Source organism: Capricornis sumatraensis, chromosome 9 (genome assembly GCF_032405125.1).
Source record: "Capricornis sumatraensis isolate serow.1 chromosome 9, serow.2, whole genome shotgun sequence".
In the NCBI taxonomy this organism is placed as follows: domain Eukaryota; kingdom Metazoa; phylum Chordata; class Mammalia; order Artiodactyla; family Bovidae; genus Capricornis; species Capricornis sumatraensis.
Genome location: NC_091077.1, coordinates 71,106,781 through 71,131,938, shown reverse-complemented (window position 1 = coordinate 71,131,938; position 25,158 = coordinate 71,106,781). Strand labels below are relative to the sequence as shown.

The window sequence follows — 25,158 nt, the reverse complement described above, 5'->3', positions numbered from 1 at the left end:
AGTGGGTTGCTGTTTCCTTCCTTCTCTAGATCTTCCTGATCAGGGATCAAACTCAGGTCTCCTGCTGGGCAGGCAGATTCTTTACCACTGAGTCTTTTGAAGGGACGTATGTATGAGACCTGTGGTTCCTTTCTATAAGAGGGATCTTTAAACTGTTACTATTCTTCACATCTTTAAAGTTATAAAGCCACGTTGAAGTCCTAAAAAATCTTTCTGATCCCGTATTTTGGGAACTGATAGGAATTAAGGGATCATGAAGTAAATGCTTATGCTTAAAAATCCTTGTGCATTTTAATTTTGTGGTACGTACTTATTAAAGATTATAGCTAGTTGTATTTTGGAAATGATCTTTTACAAATATTGACTTTTGTTTGTGTATGCAGGTTGCATTAATAAGAACTGAGGTGATTTCTTTAGACAACTTCAGATTTCACTAAATTCTTAAGACAATTTATAGATTTACTTGTTTTTTTAAGGAAATATAAACCAAAACAATGATTTTTTTTCTTTACAGACATCATGAAACGTATGGTGCAATAGCCCTACTTTTGGTGGGAAAAATATACAGCCATTCTGGTGAAGCAGTGAGTAGTGATATGAGTAGCTTATATTAAGTGTCCAGGTTGAGAATTTAGGCCCTGAAGTAGTATGCTTGAATGATTGTGCTGAGTTGTGTATATTTAAAACACTTAAAAATATTTTTGATTATTCTGCTTATATCTAAACATGTTGATAAAGAATTTCCACAGTAAAACAGCATAGAGATGAGTGCCAATCACTTTGACCCAGGCAGCTTTAGGACAGCCACTGCTGTACTTGTATATATATTGTATTGAGAGTTAGCTCTTCATTGCTGGTTGGACTGCAGTGATTTTTTTGGAAGTGATTAGTTGAACATTAAAAGTCTAGTTTGAATGTAAAGAATCTTGTAATATCATAGTATTGAAAATGAATTTTGTAGACTAGATAACTAGATGTGTTAAACACAAATTATGCCAGGCATGTTTTATTGGAGTTGGGTCTCCAATAAAATGAGGTTAAATTTCAGCCTTTTATGTGTGAATAAGACCATACTTCACTGTGTACTGTCAAAGCAATGCTCTTGATGGAACTAAGTTTAATCTTCCTAAGATCAGCTTTTCTGTAGGGGGCCATTAAAGAATTTGTGTTCATCTTCTCTGTTATGGCTGAGTTAATTTCACATTGATTAAAACTGAAAGATATTTTTAGTAGTTAAATGGTGCCTCCGAAGTACCTCCTTGTTTCTTGATATTTATTGGTCCCGTTCTGTCTTAATTCCCTCATTAGTTCAGGCACACCAGCAAAACAGAGCTTACTTTAGTGGCAGATCATGCAGGAAAGTAGAGGTTAAATTATACTCTGGATGGATTTAATAGAGAATGTTTTGGCTAAAATCTTTTGGGCAGTTTTTCTCAAAACAAATGTGCTTTTAAGATTTCTGAGCTTCACTCCACCAATTTGTTTTTAACAAGCTGATTCTGATACAGATGACTCTTAGAGCATATTTGGAGATAACTGACTTTTAGGGAGGGGCAGTTTTGCCAAGATAGTAGGACCATAAATTTGTTAAACCTGTTTTTAAAGTTATTGGGTAATTTGATTGGAATGTAGTTACAAAGTAAGCAATACATGGGCCACTTGGGTGGCAGGTCAGATCCTTTGTGTAGAACTCGTAATTAGACTTGCAAATTGTTCCTTAAGTCTGGTTGCCCACTAGAAGTTTAAGAAGTCAATTTTTGTCTCTTTACCTTTGGACCAAGTGGCCTTAACAAAATTGTGGGGGTTTTTTAGCCTTTTTTAAAACACATAATTCCTATAATATTTGACTTTTCTGCTTGTTCCCACCATCTAAGAAGGTTGCCAAGCTTTACTTTCTATAATTAACAATAGTTACTATGTATCTCCCACTCCCATTCTAGGCACTGTGCCAGGTACTTTGTAGATATTTCATTTTACTCTAGGAAGTCCAATGAAGTTAAATTCTATTAATCCTCATTTCACAGATTAAGACACCAAGGCTCAGAGATTGAGTTAATTGCCTAAAACTATAAGTGGTAGGAATTAGCAGGTGTATTGAAGACACCTTTTTGCTCATGGAATAAGATGAACAGCTGATAGTCACAGTGGTTTGTGAGAACTACATTTTGTGATTTGAACAGGAAAGCACTGAGGAACCATTTTTTTTAAAAGTCTTTATTGGATTTGTTACCATATTGCTTATGTTTTAGATTTTGGTGTTTTGGCCAAGAAGCATGTGGGATCTTAACTTCCCAAGGAGAGATCGAACCTCCCTGCCCTGCATTGAAAGGTGAAATCTTAACCACTGGACCATCAGGGAAGTCCCCGAGGATGCATTTTTGAATGACATACAATTCTTTAAGATTTACAAACAGCCCTGTTTTAATTCTAATACATTTAACTATTTTGTTCCCATTACCGTTTAGCTTACAATTTTGTTGGGGAGTTACCCTGGTAGGTAGAAATGACAGAGCACTCTGTTCTCACGCCACCAAAAGTAGCTGCTTGACTTTATAATGTGAACTGCTTTTCAGTTAGTTCAATTTAATGAACTCTTTGGGGCATTTTTGATACTGGGGCTTCTTCATATATGGTCCTAGGTCTTAAATGTTTTGCCTTGGTTGGCCTGGTCCTGGCAACAGTGGAGTCTACTTCATGGGAGGAATCACAAAGTGTCAGATTGGAAGCTTGTTGAGCACAAGATCACATTGATTAAGTGCTGGATGATTGAATTGGAAAAGACTTTAAAGACTAACCTATAGTAAGTTGTTGGACAACCTGTTTGTGGTAAAACAGAAATAGTGAAATTAAGTGAATTAGTTGCTTTTTAAAAAGTCCATCCATTGAGAAATAACTTAGACCTCTGTGTGATATATCCTATTGGATATAATACAGAAATATCAAAAGTACATAGAAATCATAATGGAAATATAGAGAACTTAAGACTATGTATTGGTATCTTAGAGCCAGGACCAAGGAAATTCCTTCCAAGTGTTTGGAAACTCTAATGAGTATTTATGTTGATAATTAAGAAGATTCTTTTATTATACCAGTGTTCATTTTCAGGTGTCTTTCTCTAAGTGATGTTGTACGAAAGTGAAGTCGAGATTTGTCAGCTCTTAGAAATATTTTGCCACTTCATGGTCATTATCATTTTCTTGGATGGTTATTTTAAAAGACGAATTTACTGTTAGGGAGTTAAATAATTTGAATACCATACAGATGTTATGACCATTTTGCTTTGAAAAAGATTGAAGTGTGTTTTCTTTATAGTTGTTTCCGTATTTCTGGAATATCCAGGTAAGTAGTTGTTTTTAGAGCAGCAGTTACCAGCCTTTTGGCACCAGAGACTGGTTTCATGGAACACAGTTTTTCCACGGACTGGGGTAGGGGGGTGGTTGCAGGATGATTCAAGTGCATTACATTTCCTGTGCACTTGATTCTGTTGTTGTTATGTCAGCTTCACTGGAGATCATCACGCATTAGATCCCCCCTGTTTCAGAGGATTAGTTGAAGGTATATGAGTGGGAGCTTAAACTCTAAATTATTCACGATTAACCTCTTTTTTCTTTTCCTCCAAAAACTATATTTATGAAAGGGAATTGCATAGACTTTTTAGAAGATGGAGTAGATTCTTAGGATTACAGAGATGTTCTTTTAAAACTTATGCAGCCTGTCCATGCTCCCCACCCCTAATTAATTTTTCCTGGCATTCTTGTTCATAATATGTGGATGCTTTGTTTTTATGTTGCTAAAGTCATCTTCCCTCCCTCCTCACCCATTTGGGTACCCACAGTCCCTGCAGATTGCCTTTATAATACTTGGGGCTTTTAATTAAAAATATCCATTCACTCGGTTAACAAAATTGAATATATTTTATTTTTTAAATATTGATTTATTTATTTAGGCTAAGCTGCACAGATTCCCAACCAGGGATCTTAGTTCCCCAACCTGGGATCAAACCCATGCCCCCTTCAGTTAAAAACAGAGTCTTAACAACTAGACCACCAGGGAAGTCCCAGATATGTATTAATTTTACTATAATAATAATTAACATATATTATGACTGCTGCTGCTGCTAAGTTGCTTCAGTCATGTCTGACTCTGTGCGACCCCATAGATGGCAGCCCACCAGGCCTCGTATACAGTAATTATGTATACTCTTAATTAATCTTGACAATTCTATCAAGTTACTTCAATTCCAATATTGAAAAAGCTCTGAAACCAATTTTCTGTTAAATTTTTTGGTGGCAAAGCCTAACCTGACTAAAGTTATATGAGGATATTATATGTATTTATCCCATTTAGCGTGAAGTTGTTTCATTTCGCCCCTGAACTAGTAATATGCTTGATGAATCAGTGCTTATTATCTTTAAAGCTGGGAAAACTCTGAGGCCTGTCCACCTCGATGGGGTTCAGAAAACAGTATGTGGGCCTGTTAGCTCCTCCACTCCCTATAGAGGTGGAGGAGAGGGGTTAAGTAGCTTGATGAAGTGAGGGGAAGCAGTAGTAGTTGTGGTTAAGATTCTGATTTTGGGGGCAACTGCCTGGATTTGTATCTTGGCTGTACTGCTCACTAGCTATGTGATCTTGGGAATGTCATTACACTCTGTGCTTTAGTTTTTCATCAGATACAAATTGTGATGATTAATCAGTTGCTATAAATAATTTAGAATAGTGCCTGGCACAAAGTAAGTACTATGTAGTTGTTAACTATTCATAGTTTTATGAAGTAGCTATTAAGTGGCAGAACTAAGATGCAGCGGCTATTAGAGTCATTTAAATAGGTTTGCTTGAATAGCCTCCCAGCCTAATGCATTGTGGCCTGCAGTATAATCTGCATCTTCAAAGAACTTGAAAAAGTCTGTAAGCTTCAAGTAACACTGGTGAAGTATAACTTTCCTGTTTTAATAAGGAAGGATGACGTTTATATTTTATGAAGGAGTGAGATAACTAGGAGTTTTCATGATGGATGGTGAGGGATGTGTCTCAATTTTTTCTTCCCAATAACCCATTGGAGCAGATGGATTTTGAGGGAATTATGGGCTTTGTCATGAAGAGAAAGTTACAGTGTCATTTGGGAAATTTAGTCCTGCTTCTTACTTGCTTCTAAAACATAATTGAAAGGGGCTCACTTTTGATGAAGACAAATTTCAAACTTAGGGAAAGGAAGATGTTTTGTGTTCTTTTTACTTATTAAATGATGGGACCAGACTAGAACTTTTTAACAAGTGATTTGTACTTTTGGTCCCATCACTGTGTAATCAGAAACCTTCACTGGCATTGTCTTTTTAGGAGACCAGTATTCTTCCCTCACACTCTTAACCTAACCCTCCCTCATACACACGCTCGTCAACATGTCTTTTCCCACCATATGGATTGTCTGTATTGTATCGCTTGTCTTGTGAGCCTCTGAACTGTCTCCTATGGAAGGGGGTGTCAGTTTGCTGACGGGTAATTCCTGGGCTGCATCTTATCACCTGTTGGCTTTTTTTTCTAAAAAACAAATGTGATTTCACTAAAATTTGCGAACTCCCAAGTTGTTAGCACTAGTTACAGTGAAGTTAAAAAAAAAAAAAATAGCACATCTTATTAAGTATTTCCCATTAAAATGCCTTGTAGCCATTTTCAGGGACCTTAATGACATCAGTGTCTTTAAGGCTTGTAACATGGCTTTCCTATTGCCAGCATTTTCTAAATTTCTGCAGAAACACATCAGGTAAGCAGATTCTTTGGCTGGCTTAAGTTTTTTGCTTTTTTAAAACTAACTTTAGTTGGTTACCAACATTCAAAAACAGGCAACCACTCTCTGCCACTCCTGTTTTGCTTTTTACTTAATCTGCATGGGCCCTTCCAGGTGTAGTCTGTTGCAAGGCTCATTGCCTAGTCACTGATCCTCAGTGCTTTCTTTCCCTCTAGTCTAGAACCTTTTTTTAGCAGGGACTCTTGCATTCTGTCTCACGTACTGCAGTTGATCCTAGGGCTGGGAACTAGTTTTATACTATCTGACTAATTAGCATACTTGTATTTGAATAGATTTTGTACTTAGTGGTACTTGAGGTGAATTTATGGGCATTTATGCTTAAGCAGAGCAAATTTTCTTTTTTATATACTTCCTTTGGAGGTTTTTTCCCTCCTTGTCTTGTCTGTGCCACAGCATCCCTAGTTCCCCGACTAGGGATTGAACCCGTGTACCCTGCAGTGGATGCATGGAGTTTTAACCACTAGACCGCCAGGGAAGTGCCTGCTTGAAAGTTTTGATGGAACTGAGGTGTAAACTAAATTTAAGATTATACTTCTTAGAATAATTTTTAAACTTTGAAATAATATCAAAATAGAGAACTTAAACTCTTTTATCTAGCTACACTGATTTTTAACATTTTGCCACGTTTGCTTTATCATTCATTATATAAACATGTTTTTCTCTTGAACTGTTTGAGAGTAGGTTGCATACATCATTCTCTCTTACCCCTTAATATTTGAGCATTTATTTCCTAAGATTAAAGATATTTTCATGCATAACCACAGCATAGTTTTCAAATTCAGGAAATGTTGATAAGAGAACCTTTATCTGTTTTGTAGCTCAGGTTTTATTTGTCAATTTTCCAAAAAATGTCCTTTAAAACTTCTTTTCCTTGAGTAAATTTAGTGCATTTAGTTGCAGTATAATGTAGAATGTGTGAAATGGGGACTGTTCCTCCGTTTAGCTGTCTGTTACTTACTCATCGGAGGCTCAGGGTCTACAGGCAGTGCTGTGTGCTCAGGGCACCATGGCGATGGTTATGTGGCCTTACTGGTGATGGTCCGTTTGAGTCTCCTCTCAGGTCAGGGTATTGCCCTGTTATTCTCCACTGTACTTATTATTTCCCCTGCAGTAATAATTTATCACCATGGAAATACACTGCTTCTCATCAAACTTGTCCCCCTTCATTAGACAATTTAAAAAATTTAATTGTGGTAAAAACATAAAGTATACTCTTTAACTGTATGTAGTTCAGCAGTGTTAAGTACATTCATATTGTTGTGAAGCAGATCTTCAGAACTTTTTATCTTAAAAGACTGAAACTTTGTACCCATTAAGTAACTCTTGTGAGTCTGACTACTATAAGTGGAATCATACTGTCTTTTTGTGATGGGCTTATTTCACTTAGCATAATGTTTTCAAGGATAATACATGTTGTAGCATGTGATATGGTTTCTTTAAGTCTGAGTAATAGTGCATTGTACTTTATCCATTTGTCTGTAAATAGGCATTTGGGTTGTTTCCATCTTTAGCCTATGGTGAAGGCTGCTGTGTATGTGTGTGTGCAAATATCTCTTTGAGAAACCTTTTTTTTTTTTTTTTCCAGTTATTGGCTAAATACTCAGAAGTGGATGTGTTTAATTTTTTGAGGCATATATGTACATTGTATTTTATTTTTATAAAATTTTCTATCTCACGTAGCTGACTGTTGAACTAATTTCATTTGACCTAACCACCAATCTTGCAGAGATGCACTGTGAACCAAAATCAGCTTGCTTCAGTTTTCCCTCCTTTATGATTAAACTTGGTGATTTAAGGAGGGAGGTAGATGTTCTGAAAACATCTGCTTGAAATGAGTACATCTAGATATTTTAAAAAATGGGTTAATTGCATATAATTTTTTCCCACTGTAGGTTTTTATAAGAGAAAAGAAACCTGAGAGAGAAAGGATTCCCTTTGTCTTTCCTTCATACACTTGACTGGAGGGAGGTTTGGTCCAAACGGAACACTGGCGTCTGTCTCAACTAACTTGCCTGAACTTCTTTTCTGAGCGATTGTTTCACATCTGCATTGGCTGAAGGTTCTTTTTCATAATGATTTTCTCTTGCTTCGACAAAATAACTATTAAGCCCCAGTATTTTCCCTCAGAATTTATATTCATTACTCCTAGATTATTAAGATGATCGCTAGTTTTAAACTAATTCTGAACTAGATTCACAGGAATCCGCAGAGTTGGGGCAGGGAGGTCTCCTGTCTACTTTATATCCAAAAGCTATTTTTAATTAAGCTATAATACCTGAATAATTTTCCTTTAGAAGATTTGGGCACTAAAGATTGGAAATGGATAGGAGTTAGAATGAGTTGTTGCTAATGTGTTAATAAATATCCTCATGCTGCACAGAGAAGGGCGGGGTGGAAAGAGAGATGGTTTGAATCTTTCTACTCAAGGCTTGAAGTATTTGTAAAGAGTTCTTTTGGAAAAAGCTCATGCAAGGGATACTAGTCTGCTTTCTCCGTCTCCATTGATCATTAAAATCTTCCTCTGCTGAGGTCACCCTTTGGTGAGCATTCACATGGGACATAAATATCTTCACCTTAGAAAATGGTAAAGCAGATATACTTGCTAAAAATTTAGATCCTGTGTTCCACCTTAGGAGAGTCTTCACATTTAGTCTTGGGGCAGGGCTTAAGAATCTCCCTTTTCAAACACCGTTGAGTGGTGGTGTGTTGTAGATTTCCCCAACTGTATTTGAGAAATTAGATTTTAGGGTTTTTAGGAGACCATAGTTTTATTGCTACTTTATATTCTTATTAAGGTTACAGTTTCATAAGTCATTGGCTTTCACACTTGCACATAGTAATAAATATATTTTATCTGTGACCCCATATATACACATACATGAGACAGATGCACTGCAGTTACATATATTTACACATTTTTAAAAATTTAAATCACAGACATGACTCACAAAATTGATTTTGCAACCAGCCTTTCCACACTCAGTTTGAAAACAGCCATGGTATTAAGTGTTCTTCCTGGAACCATAACCAAAATGGTCACTAAGATGGAGTAGGACATTGATGCCCTTTTCCTCTTAAAATAATTTATCGTTCTGGTTCTTTTTGGAAGTTTTGTTATCAGTTAAAAAATATTTGCCAATCCACTGGCCACAATTACCAGTTAGGCTTCTTTCTTTTTTTTTCTCTTTTTTGGCCTGCAATTTCCATTATCATTATACAATCAAGTGCTTCCCTATGTTATTAAAAATATGTAATACTTGTATATGCATAAGAGGGAAAGGCAAAAGATCTAGTGGGGAAACTAATGTTCTTATTAAAAACTCCATGAAGGTGGACATACCAGATTTCACAGCTTATTTGACATAAACAGCTTTAAAGTAATTGGCCAGATGATACATAAGAGATATAGAAAGGATCTGAAACTCAGGTAAATTGTTAGTTGAAAGTAAGATTAAGTTACTTGAAAAATGGTTAACATTTTTTGATCTGTTAACCTCCCTAAATTCTCTAAGGTAGAAAATAGTGCTATTCTCTTTTATACAAGCAAAAACTGAATTTAGAGGGCTTTAGGACTGCCTGAGGATACAAAGTTGTTAAAAAAAGAAAACAAACTAAGATGATTGCAGTTTAGTTATCCCTAATGAAAGGAAGGAAATTTGTTCTTTTCTTAATTATGGAAATAAGTGAAAGTATAATGGGACAAAATGATGGCTTATACAAATTAGGGAATTCTGTTAATACAAATAGTGGTCTCACCTCATTAAGTTTTTTATGTAGCTCCAGAATAAAACAGAAATACCTTTGCCTTCCTGTCATCTTGAAAAAGTGTTGAGCACTACATATAAGGGCAGATACTCAAAGTACATTGCAATTAAGTAGTCAGGAAGCAAACACTTGGGTACAAAATGCTATACTGGAATAGAAAGCTACTTAAAAAAAATTTTTTTTTTGTATTGAAGTGTACAGTTGAAAGTTAATTTTGCAGTCTGACATAGTGAGGAATTTGTCCTTCCTTTGTGGATTAGCACAGACCCAACTTGTCCCACCCTAGGTAAAGAAGGCTTTCCTCTTCTTTGTGGCTTATATTTGCTAAAAGTTGCTGGTTTGTGGTAGTCAAGCTAACAAAAGACTTCAGGAAGAAAACCACTCAAGCCTTGGAACCAAATATCCCGGTGTTGGCTCTTCCTGTATCCCTGCCCAAGTTTAGGTTATCTGTAGCCCTAAGAACTCAATCTTAAGATTTCTTTCCAATGAAGAATTCAATACATTTTCAGGGACATAAGGATGGTTTAGAGAATGCGAGAACCAAGACTCACCCATTCTCCAGAAAAACAGATCTATATAAAACATTTGCATCTACTAAGGTCAGGAGTTCCACCTGACTATTTGAAGCCAGTTCTTTTTGCTTTAGAGGATTGTCATTAGAACTGTATTGTGTTCAATACTGTTTTACTCAATTAGTGCTTAAAATTAGCACGTTAACATGTACTTGATGAAACTGGTGGTGTGATTTTATTTTTATGTGCAGGATTCTGAGTATATAGCAAGTTTAGATTTAAGGGTTCTTGATGTTTAGCTCAGGCAGATTAAACCACAGTAAGTCCACCTGAGAAGCAAGGTTATTTGACCCCGGTTTTATTAGAAATTGATCATTGTAGAGATTTTTGTTCTCTACCATTGCTTCACAAACTGGGTTTGGATCTGTAAAGTTCTGAAATCCATTTAATGCATCTGACTAGCATCAAAACAAATGGAAATAGACCAGAGTAGAAAAAATACAAGTATGTATAACATACTATACGGTTGAGTATTTAGTGATGCTTTTGCTCAGCTGTGTGCATTTACCTATGTGTGCATTTATGTATACATGCATAAACACTGTATGGGATTGCAGTGTGAAAATACTTATTGTGTGATGTGATTTTAAAAAGCTCAAAAGCCATGGTTCTACAGCTCTCTGCTTTTTAAGTTATCTGAATTTCTAATATTTCTGTGTTGTTTCCCCCCAACCCCACCCCCTTGGGGATAGGGAGGGGTGGATGAATGGGATGAGCTAGGGTAGAACAGTAGAGAAGCAAATACCTGTGAATCTTTAGGGTTTAAACAATAAAGTTGAGATAGGATTTTACTGATTGAATATTTTGGAGTAGGTAAGGCCAAATTTGCTTTGTGACGCTTTTAAAAGCTATTATATAACCAGAGGAAGATCCATATACTACACATTTATAGTTGCATTTATTGGACATGTCTGTAGTTGAGAGAGTGTTACAGCAAATTACATTAAATATTAAGCTATCTGACAGACCTCCTTACTGATTCAAGTCTGAAAAGATCTATTTAAAATAACAGCAGCTATCATGGCATTGCTTAGAGCAACTATTGAGTATTTCCTGTTGAGTGTATGCCAAAATGTGAGACAAAAAAAATGGAATGGTATGCTTTGGGACTTTTGTGGGGAGGTCCATCTGTAGGTTTTTAGAGTGAAATAGCTTTTTAAAGTGAAATAGCTTTCAAGAAAGGTCACATAAACAGTAGGTGGTCTTTCAAGAAATGGAATTGTAGATACTAACTTAATGGTTTCTTTTTTTCCTTCCATTTCTTTCAAAGGTTTGGGCCCCATGGGATCCCTGTGACAGTATTTCCCAAAAGGGAATATAAGGATAAACCCGAAGCCATGCAGCTCCAAAGTAATACATTCCAAGAAGGGACAGAAGTCAAGTGTGAAGTGAATGGTGCTGTTCCCAATGACCCTTCTCCTGTCCCGCCTCCTGAGCTCAGCTTGGCCGAAAGCCTGTGGACTTCCAAACCACCACCTCTCTTCCATGAAGGAGCACCTTATCCTCCCCCTTTGTTTATCAGGGACACATATAACCAATCAATACCTCAGCCGCCTCCTCGGAAAATTAAGCGACCCAAACGAAAAATGTACAGGGAAGAACCTACTTCAATAATGAATGCTATCAAACTACGACCCAGGCAAGTTTTGTGTGACAAGTGTAAAAACAGTGTTGTTGCTGAAAAAAAAGAGATTAGGAAAGGTGGTAGTGCAAGTGACTCTTCTAAATATGAAGATAAAAAACGGAGAAATGAAAGTGTAACTACTGTGAACAAGAAACTGAAAACTGACCATAAGGTGGACGGGAGAAGCCACAGTGAAAGCCAGAGAAGAAACGCTGTGGTCAGGGTTCCAAGTATCACCCACAGCAGAGGCCGAGCAGTCAGAGTGCCTGCTCAGGCAAACACGTCAAAAGCTCAGCTAAGTACTAAAAAAGTGCTCCAGAATAAAAACATGGATCATGCAAAAGCTCGGGAAGTGCTGAAAATTGCCAAAGAAAAGGCACAGAAGAAGCAGAGTGAAACCTCTACATCCAGAAGTGCGCATTCAAAAGTCCATTTCACACGTCGATATCAGAACCCTAGCTCAGGCTCCCTTCCACCCCGGGTTCGTTTAAAGCCCCAGAGGTACAGGAATGAAGAGAATGACTCTTCTCTGAAGACCGGACTGGAGAAGATGCGAAGCAGCAAGATGGCACCCAAGCCCCAGTCACGCTGCACCTCTACCCGCTCAGCAGGTGAGGCCCCTTCAGAAACTCAGAGTCCCTCCAGAGGCCCTGGAGAGGCCGGCAGTGGGGTTCAGGACGCAACTGAAGTGCTTGTGCCTGGTGAGCAGGAGGAGCCGCAGACGCTGGGCAGAAAGGGCAGCAAAAGCAGTATCTCTGTTTACATGACCCTAAATCAAAAGAAGTCTGACTCTTCCAGTGCTTCAGTGTGTAGCATTGATAGCACAGATGATTTGAAATCCTCCAACTCTGAGTGTAGTTCTTCTGAAAGTTTTGATTTTCCTCCAGGCTGTATGCATGCACCTTCCACCTCCACTTCCTCCTCTTCAAAGGAAGAGAAAAAGCTCAGTAATTCCTTGAAAATGAAAGTCTTTTCCAAAAACGTCTCTAAGTGCGTCACACCAGATGGCAGGACCATATGTGTAGGGGACATTGTCTGGGCCAAGATATATGGCTTCCCCTGGTGGCCAGCCCGTATTCTTACCATAACTGTGAGCCGGAAAGATAGCGGCATTTTAGTCCGACAGGAGGCCCGTATTTCATGGTTTGGGTCTCCAACAACATCTTTTCTGGCTCTTTCGCAACTCTCCCCCTTTTTAGAAAACTTCCAGTCACGCTTTAATAAGAAGAGAAAGGGCCTGTATCGAAAGGCTATCACAGAGGCAGCGAAGGCTGCCAAGCAGCTGACCCCTGAAGTGCGGGCTCTGCTGACACAGTTTGAAACGTGAACATGGACAGTAAGGTAGGCAAGAACCTTTGGGAAGCGCCCCAGGGTTTCTAGTCTAGTGAGGGGTAACTTCTACGAGACAGCTTGGCTAAACCCGAGAGAGAAACTGCACTCAGTTGGCTGCTTTTTTATACTTAATCTTATAGCCATTTTTAGAGAAGCTTAAACTGAACAAGCAATCAAATTTTGTCTTTAGGAAAGGAGATTTTAGCAGTATTTTTCAGTTTTGAAGTCTAAAACCATCCCAAGGCATAGGAGCCATAGCCTCAACTGAAAATGAATTTTTGCAGGGACTGTTAATTGCCATTTGTACCTAGTACTGTGTGTATGTGTATATGTATATACACACATGTACATGTATGTGTGTGTACATAAATGCATACATATATAAAATATCGCCTGTCACTATGTGACACAGGTTGCATATCTGGGATCTTAAGGGCTGGTGAGCTGGGGGGGAATAGTGAGGATATTCAATGACTTTTGTTTTTTAATTAATCAGTACTTTCTATGTGCATAATGGCACAGGAGTTTGATATTTGGATGTCTGACAAACTGAGATGCTTGCTGTTAAGTTGCAGACTGGGGAAGCAGCCCAGTCCTGAGGATTAAGACTGTCAAGGCTGGCTAGGTCTGAATCATCGCGCCCTCTCTCTTGTCCAGTGGGGACTTAACAAAAACTTTCAAACTTCTGGTTTGGGAGTTTAGATAGATTTGTCTTTGGATATGTAAATAGGTGATTGCTAAATTTGGTCAGATTTCTCCTGACTGACTGGCTGTTCCTAAATTCTTAGGATATGTCCTGGTAAATTACACTTTGTGAATTAATTGTCATATATGTAATTGTTGCATTCTGGATGTACCTAGTTTGATAATTAAAAAAAAAAAATTTCCGTTTAAGGTTATCTGTTTGCAGGTCAGAAAATGAGAAACTGTAATTGTGTAATGCTTTGAAATGTAAAAAAAAAAAAAAAAAAAACAAGCTGTAAATAAAATCGACTAAATCCAAATTATTTGTGTGTGTTTCTCAAAAAGCTTTGAAAAATTTCAGGATGGTAGAAAATTATTCTTTGTAATAGTATATAGAGAAGATGAAAAAAAAAATCACCTATATTTTCCTGTTTGCCCTATCAGGGAATATATAATCTGAGCATAGATAAAATTCAAATGAGGGACTAATCAATATAGTCTTAAAATGAGGTCTTGTAGTTTAGAGGTCTGATAAGCTTCTAGATTTGAGCCCATCCTCCAGCCAATTTCTCATAAGTACATGGGTTTTAATTACTTCATATTTAGCTTTAATATTTCATCACGTTTCATTTTTTTTTGGTTTGTTTTACATTTGGGTAATTACAAAGACTCTTTTCTGCTTGATCTTCTGCCTCAGGTATCATTGCTTTTGGGGCTTGTAACTTAGCTAACTATTTTCTACATGGTCCATCTGTCCCTAAGATTTGATCTCTTATTTTCCATTTTTAGATTTTGTATTCTTAGTGAAAAATCTGATGGCCTTTTGGAGGCAAGTTTCTCCCCATATTTGTAAGTTGGTTTCATATTGTATGCATCCAACTTAACCTTTAAGTATGATATAATGTCAATTTGACACTTTAGGAAACTTGGAACTTTTAAAGAGAGCAACTTTTTGTGGATTCCTAAGTAAACAGTTTGAAATACTGTAGTTCCTATGGAATTATGAAAAGAGTTTAATGGAGACTGAAATCAATAGCCTGTCAGCTTCTTTAAGGTAAGGTACTGATTTCTACAAGTAGAATTTCTTCTGGGGAACTCAGTCAATGCTTTTTGATTATAATAAACACACAATTTAAAAAAGATGTTTCACTTGAATAGAAACATATTCTTTCCTGCAAACAGAAATAACTAGTATTTTTTAAATTCTTTGATTATAATAGGCTGAAAGAAGTTCAGTGTGATTGAGGGGTTTTAAGGAAGTATCTTAAAGGTTTTCAAAGTATTTGTTTCAATTAGTGAATTTGTTCATTCAGTTATTTTCTGAAAGTTTCAAATCTAAGGTTTAGGAAGTTTTAAACATAGGCAGAGTCACCTAAGTTATGTCATTCTAACGTCTCATGAAATGATCCAGGTGAGTTTTATCCTAACAAATGTTTTTGACTGGATATTGCTAACGTAGTCAAGTGCTTGGGCAAATGTGCCCTTGTGGGATGAACTAAATTTGTTTCAGAAGCCATGAGGAAAGAAGAAAAAAATCATGATTGTTGAATATATAAAAGTAAAACTTGATACAGTCCATACCTTTGAGGAAAAAGAGGGAGCATAATCACAATTGTGCATGACCTCTAACCATGCCAAGTGAGCCCTCAGCGTTAAACCAGCAGTCTGGTATATTTCATCTGAGTTTTCAATAAGGAAACTAGTTTGAAAGAAATTCTGTTATCTTTAAGATGTACTGTATGTTCTAAACACTAATAGCTGCACACTAAACAGTGTTTTATTCAAAGAAGTTTTTAAGCAGCTAAGGTCCAGGGTCCACTGTAGATGGAGATAGGATTGAATTGGGTAATTGTAGTCATTTTTCTCCTAAGTGTCTTTTTAACGATAAAAATGGAGACACTTCTCTCTTTGTGTTGTGCATAGTCACTCAGTCCTGTCTGACTCTGTGACCCCATGGACTGTAGCCTGCCAGGCTCCTCTGTTAATCAGATTTCCCAGACAATACTGGAGTGGGTTGCCATGCCCTCCTTCAGGGGATCTTTCCAACCCAGGGATTGAACCCAGGTCTCCCGCGTTGCAGGTGGTTTCTTTACTGCCTGAACCACCAGGGGAGCAACTCTATGGAGACAGCCAAGTGGGTATTTCCCCCTGAGCAGAGAGAATGCTAGGCTTAGGCCAAGTCTCTAGTGGTCCAAGAAGACTAAGCAAAGTAAAAGCTGTGAAGGCTAAAGATGTCTATTTCTAGAAATCTTCAGAAATGTAAAGCGTCAGAGTGTGTTTTAGTTTTCTAGAATTTATAGATCAGAAAGGGTCTGGTTTAAATTTGGAAGGAGCTCTTTATAGATGTGGAACCAGATCTAAGTTATCAGTGAAACAGAGAAAGTAGAATTCACTCGTCTGAAGCCCATTTGCAGGACTTTAACAGTGTCCCTACTTGGATATTGAGTAAAGTTTATAGTAGTGAGTAGAAGAGACAGTAGGAATATAGATATGAGGGTGGACTGCAGGCAAAGGAATATGGGACTTAACATCAACTAAATGAATATATACATTAAGTCTGAATATCTAATGTGAAAATACTGAGTTGCACCCCTATTTGAGCCGGTGGTTATGCTGAAGAACACATTTACATTCCTTTATATACATATACATTCTTAAGTACCTGAGTTGGGAACTGGAATACCTTAAGAAACCAATAATTTAGATCTAAAACAAGATTTTCCTTTTTAAGTTGTGAATTTCTCTATACTTTGTGCCGCATTGGTTCACATTTGTTACTACTCCTAGCAGAGAAGAGACTGGTAAATGTCTAGAAAAGATGGTAATATGTAAAGTCAGGACAGTGTTCTGATTTGTATCCAGTGGTGGTCTCCAGTAGGGGATTTGCCAGAAAATTCTGAAGCCCCTATTTGTAAGTTGGGACAAATTTACTTTTTTCTTTGGGACTGTACCAAGTATGGTTGATATTAAAACAATTAAAATGCCTGATAGAGGGAATTCAGAAATAGAACAGGAGGCTGGCGCCATGCCAGTTGTCAGGAGAAATAAAACAGCTAAGCTGTCTCAATTACTTTTACCTCATTCTGACTTAGTTACTAGGTTCTTTATACTCTTTTTGCCTGTGTGTTTACTGTATACCTTATTTCAACAAAGAGTGAACAGAAATGTTAACAGTTAAAGCTTTAGCAGTTAAAGTCCTGGGGATATAGATGATCTATGTATTTTTAGTTTTCCAGGATGTCTTGGTGTTTTTACCACGGACAGTTGATGCTGAGATGAGAAGAGAAACAGCTCAGCTCTTTGTTTACTCTACTCAAGTAAGAGACTTAACCTTTATAGACTCAAACAGGGCCTTTTTCCTGTTTACTTTTTTTGTGACTGTAGGTGGAACTCATTTCTTCTCTTATATTAATAGATCATTGTAATTTGCTGGGATTTTATTTTTTTGGTATTTAAAAACTCATTAAATATACCTAACCCAGTTTACCATTTTAACCAGTTCTGTGGCACTAAGTGCATCCACATGGTTGAGTAGTCGTCACTATTATCCATCTGTAATTTGGTTTTGGATAGAAGTCTTCTGAGTTTGGATGGTATTATTCTGGCAGCCTGGTTTCCAGCATTCCTTCCTAACCAACCTACAGTCCTGCGCTGTGCTAGTGGTGCCCATTTTTAAGAACTATAACTACCTCTTGGTAAAATTTTTAAGTATTAGTATGACTGTATTTACCAGAGTAGGTTTTGGGTTAAAACCATCACTTCCTAATGACAACTTTGTGAATATGAAAATCATTTAAATGATTTTAGTAATGGAATTAATTAGTTTCCCAAACTTTACATGCCATCACACTCTTTACCATATTTTCATAATATGGGTACCGTTTTTCCACTTTTTATGTGAGTACTACTAATGAAAAAACAGATATTCCTTGACATATGTAGATAATTCTGTTTGGAATTCTAAGATCATCTTGTTTATCACACTCTGGTAGGAAATACTGAATTTTATACTCTGTCTTAAAATCCATCTTGGATAGAGTCAGGTTTTAATGTATCTAATTAATCTTTGAAAAAACTAATTGCCAAACTTGAATTTTTTCTTATACGATCCTATGTCATGCTAGCATAAATTAAAGACTGGTTGTGGGGATGTGTAAAGGAAATGAAACCAGACTCAGAAGTTACCGGGATTTGTCAAAACAGTGAATTTGAGTCAAATTCTCACTGTTCACTGAATAAATTAGATGGCTGTAGTATATGTAGTCTAACTTGTGGGCCTTTTGTTTTAGACATTTTGGTTTGTGAAACAATTTTATAAAACTTTAATGTTGAAAACTGGCCAGTCCTAAAATTACTTGTCTTTAAGCTTATTCTTTTAAGTTTTTGATATTTGTAAGATCTCATTAAAAAAGTTGAAAACACAGCCATTATTTAAGTATGGAATTTTCCTTTTAAGAATGTGACAGTTAACTTCCTTTTATTGATTTAGAAATCTTAGAGCGGTTTTATTACCAGAACCGTCATTTAAACCTCCTTATAATTTTTTTTCTATCTGGTGTAGCTATCTAGAAGTAAAACTAGGTACCCCTAGTTACATAGCCAAAGTATTACATCTATATTATAATTTTTTCATGTAAACTAAAAAACTTGTAATTTTAATGCACATCAAGTTTTAGTAAGGGCTTTTTGTTTAAATATTTAAAATAATTTTGTAATCCTCAGTATCCCTCACTTAGTTGTCTGCAGCACAAAGGTTAAAAAAGCTACCAAAAAAGCTTGATAAATGTGCTGCACAAAAGCTCTGGAAAAAGCATGGAAGGAGCACATGCCCATCCCCCGCCCCATTCCCCAGGCACTTTACCTATTGTACTTTATAATAGGGTTCCTCCCCCCACCCCCACTTGCCTGGGGAGACTTTTTTAAGAAATGTGAGAGGATCATCCTGTTGAGTGTAAATGATAGAAAATGGATACTTAGGAGAATATAACTTGCCAGATGCAGGTGAACTAGAGAGTTAACATTTTTGCGCTAATAGTACTTGGTATCCGTCTTTTAATTGAGCAAAGGATCCTTTTCACTTTTCAGGCACATGGTGCAAGGTACAGGCTCTTGAGCTAGACTTCCTAGGCAAAGCCTGACTTGGATCTGCCACTTCCAAGCTGTGTGATCCTAGGCAGTTTACTTCAGTGTCATGATCTGTGAAATGGGGAGAAAAATAGTACCTGTTCAAAAGGTAACTGTGAGAATTTAAATGTTCAATGCAATAAAGTGCCTGGCCATAAGACTTAACATAAATACTTGCTGTCATAACTACCACTTTCAGTATGTGGCATAGAAATTTCATTCTGGTAGACTCAGATAGTATCTTTCTGCAACATACATGCAGTATAAACTTTTTATTTTATTTATTTTATTTTTTTAAGGAAAGTGAAGTCGCTCAGCCGTGTCCGACTCTGCGACCCCATGGACACCAGGCTCCTCCGCCCATGGGATTTTCTAGGCAAGAGTACTGGAGTGGGTTGCCATTTCCTTCTCCAGTAAACTTTTAAAAAAAACTTAAATTTTCTTGTCTGAAAGTTCAAGTGAAGTCGCTCAGCCACTGACTCTTTGCGACCCCATGGACTGTAGCCCACCAGGCTCCTCCATCCATGCAGTTTTCCAGGCAAGAGTACTGGAGTGGGTTGCCATTTTTTTAATCTGAAAACCCCACTAATCATAGTATGATCAGATTCCTAAAAGTGGCATAATCTGAGTAGTCTCAACAGTCACCTGTGGAGAGCAACTGGGTTGGAGGTCATGGAGGTTATAGTAAGGAGAAGTCCATGAACATTGCAGCTCTTGAATGAGGAAGAGTAATTGTGCTTCAGACACTTGTGTACTAATGACCAGTCACCATCTCAGAAGGCCTTCAAAGGCATGAGCAGCGTCTGAGCTGGTGGGGCTCAGTCGGGCTGAGGTCCTCTTATGAAGACTTTCCAAAGGCATTAGAACCACAGAGGTATACTTGTCAGCTTTTAAGTAGCATAAATTAGCGTTTTTTGGTTTTCTTATTTTCCTGGAACCTCAGTGTTTATTATTTTAATATTCTGCCAATTGGTGGAAAAGTGGACATTAACTTGAACATTCCTTCTTAGTGCCACTGGTGTGATTGAGTAGGAGATTGTTTCCCATTTCTAGCAGGGAAATACCTCACATTCCAAGGCCTTGATCTGTGTGTGTTGTGGTTGTATTTTCCAGAGGGTAGTCATTTCTATCTGCGGCTCATTTTTGAGGTGCTGTTGTTTACCAACCTGTGATTTCCCCTCACCATTTAGTTTTTAGCAGGGAGTCCAGCTGGGAGTGGCACATCTTGGTGGGAGTCCTGGAATGCTGGGAAGAACTATGCAGTTTGTCTAAAACCCTAAAAAAGAACTGGTTAGAAAAACAGCATTGAGGCTGAAAAACCAGAATGTCTATTGTAAAATGTTTTTCCTGGTGGTTCATGTGGCATCATGCTACACTGTATTGAGAGGCAGCAGGATGTATGTAATCTTAGTTCTTTAGTTTTTAATTCTGGGCTTTGATCTAAGAGTGTGACCTCCTCTACTTCATTCCTTCGTGTGCTCTAAAAAAGGAAAATTCTTACCCTGTTCTGGTTTGCCCCTTTATGTCTTTGCTTGCATCCCAAGGAGTAGTTGCCATTGTTGCATGTAAGCTTTTCTCTTAAAAAGGACAAAAATAAGTAATTTCCAGTGAAATCCCTACCTTTTATGAGGTTCTCCTATTTACTACCTTACTGTCAGGGTTTCCTGGTTCTTCCTAATGAATCCTGTGTGGTCAATTCTAAAGAAAAACCTTGAGACCCTAAAAGCTTTGAGGGGAAACTCAGCATTAGCACAGAAGACTCACAGGCCAGGCTCTGTGGACTGGGGTCTTGCATGTTAATATTTTACACAGCATTTCTGGCCACTGGTGGGGTTAATGCATAGGCTAAGATTATTCTTTGATGCAGCTTTTTGGCCCTCCTCTTGCCTAAAAGTGAAAAGGAGATTCTTTAGAATGATTGTTGAAACCTAAGTTTTAGCCATGGAGGGAGAGGTTCAAAAGATAATTCTTTGTGTATTCATATTTCTACTTGTGTGATTACTGTTGGGTTATAGCTAATAGTATATTTGTTTTCCCATAAACAAAAGGGTAAATAACCTCATTATTGAACCTCATTTAAGAAATCTGTTCTCTTGAGTTAAAATTCAGTAAGCATGTTTATAGATCAGGTGTGTAAAGTTTCTTCTTTTGCAGTATTAGAAAAGCCTTTTTTAAGGTTTTGATTAGCTACTATTTCTGATTTAGAACTTAGTATTATAGGGACTGGACATTATCTAAATCAGTGATCCCAGAGTTGCTCACACTGATATGCTACATGAGTTGTTTCTTACTTATACTGTACTTAAAGTAGAGTAAAAAGGAAACAAGCAAATAGGTTAATAAAAAATAAGGCTTAACAGTAACCCTTTAGCTTAGTGTTTGGTCTCTTCTGAAAGCCTCAGAGAAATCTTACCTTGTCAAACCAATTTCAAGCAGGTTTGACCTCACAGTAAGTTCAGCTGTTGAATGGTACGCAGAGGTGCCACTGGCATTACAGTGAAAGGGATTCAGGCAGTTTTGCTGATTCTTCAAAACGGAGTCTCTGAGCTCATTAATGCAGGTTGGGATGACAGCTTTGGCCCTTGTAGAATACTGAGACTATCAGGACTGTTTCACCACTAAGGTAGTGTTAGGCTAGTACAAGATTTTTGAATTAAACCATGAGTTAGCGTTGGCAGGCAACATTTTCATGAGCCTTAAGGCATTTTGCGGCTCAACTGACTTGGGCTGGCTAGTGCCCTCTTCTGGCCAAGACTGGTGTGTACACACCTCAAGTCTACAAGTGCTTCCCATTGTGTGAAGCCAGCAAGCTATCTAGAATAAACTCATTATGAAAATTCAACTGAATTTTAGCCTATTTTTATCTTTTTTTGGTAAATGGATGAAAAAGAACTCAAATGCTCTATTTTTGTTAACTTGGTTTTTTCTACCATAGGTCTCAACAAATGGCAGCTATTACATCAGACAGTGACGAGCGCTGCTGCTCCCTTACAGTGTCTGACAGACCACTGTGGATTCAGACTGGGAGCACTGACGTTAACAGTGAAACGGGCAGGTCTGTCTGGGCTAAGCCCTGCCACAAAGTGAAGAGGGCATCATGTCATCACTTATCATTCCCTAAGCAGATTAGGCTAGACATAAAAGAATGCACTGGTTCTTTTTCCTTTGTTTTCACTGACCGTGGTAGCTGGGTGTACCTCATATTGGTGATAGTTTTTGTGAGTGAAAATAGCTTTCAGTCACTATTACTTGTTGTGTTAAAAAAAAAAAAAAGGAGAGCCGCCTCCGGAGCACTTCGTGAATGGAGAGGAGTTACCTCATAGGGTGGGAGAAGTTGGGTGTCCAGTTGCAGAATTATGTCAAGTAGTGACTGAGGCTCCACAGAAAGTCAACTAGTGGGCTGTCTTTTCTCAGTCTTTTGTCTCTTTTATATTTAACTATTTAGTCATTACTTAATATATATATAAGAATATATATCTATATGAACATAGACTTAATGAATTAAATCAACCTCAAAACCATTGTCATTTACATAAGGCAAGTCAGAATTCAACATGGTGGCAAAAGATAATGCTGAAGTACAGCTGTAATCTGTTTCTTCACATTTAGTAAAACCTCCTTGGATAATGCACAAAAAGCTTCTTTGGGGCTTTTGTATGGCAGGAAGGGCTTAGGGATTTTTGTTGTCATGCTGCTTTTGAATTTAGGATCTTTTTTTTTCTTGCTTCCTTGAATTAATGCCACTTAACTCTGCTGTTTGAAGCTAGTGAAGAGCTGTAACTGGGCTGTATCATTGTGTATGAGCTGAAATTGGCAAACCAGGTCAGAATGGCACATTTTGGATCAGAGATTGTGGCTGGAATATTTTGGACTCTAAATATTATATAGGAGTCTTAGGTACTGGTGATCCCTTGAGGAAATAGCATTTTCAGTTTTCTTCATCTCCCATAGGAGGAACAGTAAGCTTCAATCCTTGGCTTTCCTGCCGACTTGAATAGCCCTCACTAAGGTTGAAGCCAAATATTGGGAGAGTCATAAATATAAGTGTATATAGAATTGGCTCTTTACCTTTTTTTCTCTTTCAGTTTATAAAACGGGGATATTTACTTCCAAATTTCCATACGTCTAAATTTATTAGTATTATATTAGTGTAATAGTCTTAGAAAATAAAAACTTTTCTTAGCTCAATGTCAGATTTTAAAACCATGTTAATGATTCCATTGCTTTAGTAAGCGTGGACTACTGTTGTTTTGATGTGTGCAGTATTTATGGTTAGAAGTAACTTTCTATTGCTGGAGAAGAAATGTGATAGAATGCCCTGTGAAATTTATAAGCCTTGATCCAGTAAGTGAATGAAGCATGGCAGCACTGGGAAGTTTACGTAAGATCAAGAGTGCTATCAAAAACTGAGAACTACACCTACTCTGAAATGTTTGGAAGTCAAATACTGGAAAGGATGGGGATGGTGTTCCTTTTCCCCTTTTTTGCTTGGTCTGTGATTCCACTGAAGATGCCCTATCTTTGGTTTAAAAATACATCTGACAAAAAATCATAATTCTCTCCACAGTTCACCTCTTGGGAACTCAAACCCTTACTGGTACTTAGGCTTCCAAGTTGGAAGGGCAACTGCAGAGGGTTTCAATGGGATTGTACCACTTCTTGGGATCAAAGTGAGGTTGTAATGTTGGGCCTTCTGGTCATGCTCCTTAGCAGTGATTTTTGATAAGCCTTGTCCTATACAAATATTCTGTTCAGAGCTGGGCTTTCTGTTGGAGGTACAGTGCAGAGTGGCTCTGCTGGAAACCTGGTCTGCTGGTGTAACAAGGACACTGTGGTCTATGGCCAGTTGTCTTCTGGCTGCAAAGCAGTACTGCTGATGCCTTGGATGTGCTGTGTGTCTACCCTGGGAGGCGTCCTCCACCCCTCTCTCTGTTTCGCTCTTACATGTGTGTAGACAGTGTCATCTGCAGCAGTTTTTACCTGGTTTTGTATATAAATTTGCTTCTTAATCCTGTAGGTAGTCTGTGCTAGAGGAAGACTGCTGGTGTTTCATGGTCCACAGCGGCAAAGCTGACTTGCAAACTTCTATATTGTTACTTATGAAATGGCAGCGTAAAGAACAAAGCCAAAATCCCCCTTTTATTAGGCAAACATTCACAAATAAGTGTTGAAAAATACACTCAAGTGCAGATCAACTGTGTGACGGTGACAACCATTTTCTTTGTGGTGGAATTTGGCCAGATATACTTTAGAAAGAATAAGAATGGTTCTGCTGGCTTACAGTGGCAGTAAGTTGTTTTCTCAAAAAAATGCACACTGGTCAAATTTAGTTGATTTTAAGTAAAAAATCAGGTGTGATCCCACAGTCTATATAGGGCTTAAAAAAAACAAGGACATCATGTTTATCATAATTACTTGTGCTTAACTACATTTTCTTCCTTTTCTTTACTATATTTCAGCACAAAGACATTAGCAGGCTGCTGGTTTCATGGACCTGTACCACAATGACAGAGAACACCAGAGCATCAGGACTGAAAGAAATTGGAGACTCAGATTTTTAAAGCTGCACTAAGAAGTAAATGTTCAGGCAGTGGTTAAAACTAACAGTCTATAAAGAGGCACGTGCATATTGTGCTATATTAAACTGAAGAAAAGGTATTAGGGGAATATTTTATTGAAAAAAACTATTGCAATAAATTATGCATGAGATGAGGAGGAAAGTGATGTGAAATACGCAAAGAACTCTTGAATTCTATGTGTGAAGAATCACTGACAGTACCTTCTTTTGAACGTGAAGTTCTCAGTACAGTTTGGACACGCCTAAAAGGCATGGGATGATGACAGAAATGCTGAACTATTTTTCATATTAAAACTGCTTTCTCCAAGGTTTACTGTTAATCAGCTCAGAAAAGATTATCTAACATCCTACTAAAAGGATAGTAAAGTGTCCCTATACCCCACCAAGAAAATTTGGATCTTTTCTTTAATAAAGCAGGACTATATTATCTTAAATATACATTTGCTTGTTAGAACATATTAAGATGTATTTATTTGCCACCAGTATTTAATATTTTCTGCACATTTTCATACCTACATTCTTAACTTTCAAATTCTGACTCCAAGTGGATAGGCTACTGTCAATCTTGGAGTGAAAACATACTCTCTAGGAACTAGTTCTTCATCCTGCTGAGCTGGAAAGGCTTTATTCTTCCTGTCCTTACTGATTTTATCAAGTTCACAAAAGGTGATAATAT

The 25,158-nt window shown here is 37.5% G+C and overlaps 1 protein-coding gene and 1 non-coding gene across 3 annotated transcripts in view; one reads left to right on the top strand and one right to left on the bottom strand.

The window, feature by feature from the left end:
* Positions 1-24,428, top strand: part of PWWP2A (PWWP domain containing 2A) — a 30,082-nt gene extending 5,654 nt beyond the window's left edge. Inside the window, exons 2-3 of one of the 2 annotated variants that reach the window (XM_068980798.1) lie at positions 11,411-12,375; positions 24,364-24,428. In XM_068980798.1, coding sequence (XP_068836899.1) covers positions 11,411-12,375; positions 24,364-24,377 — 979 coding nt within the window. In that variant the 3' untranslated portion in view covers positions 24,378-24,428. Of the gene's footprint in view, positions 1-11,410; positions 13,675-24,363 lie in introns of those variants that run through there. The other variant, XM_068980797.1, reaches the window with a different exon arrangement.
* On the bottom strand, positions 5,654-5,782 carry LOC138086714 (small nucleolar RNA SNORA33). Its single transcript, XR_011145420.1, has one exon. It is a non-coding gene; the product is annotated as a small nucleolar RNA SNORA33 (small nucleolar RNA).
* Positions 24,429-25,158: the final 730 nt, after the last annotated feature.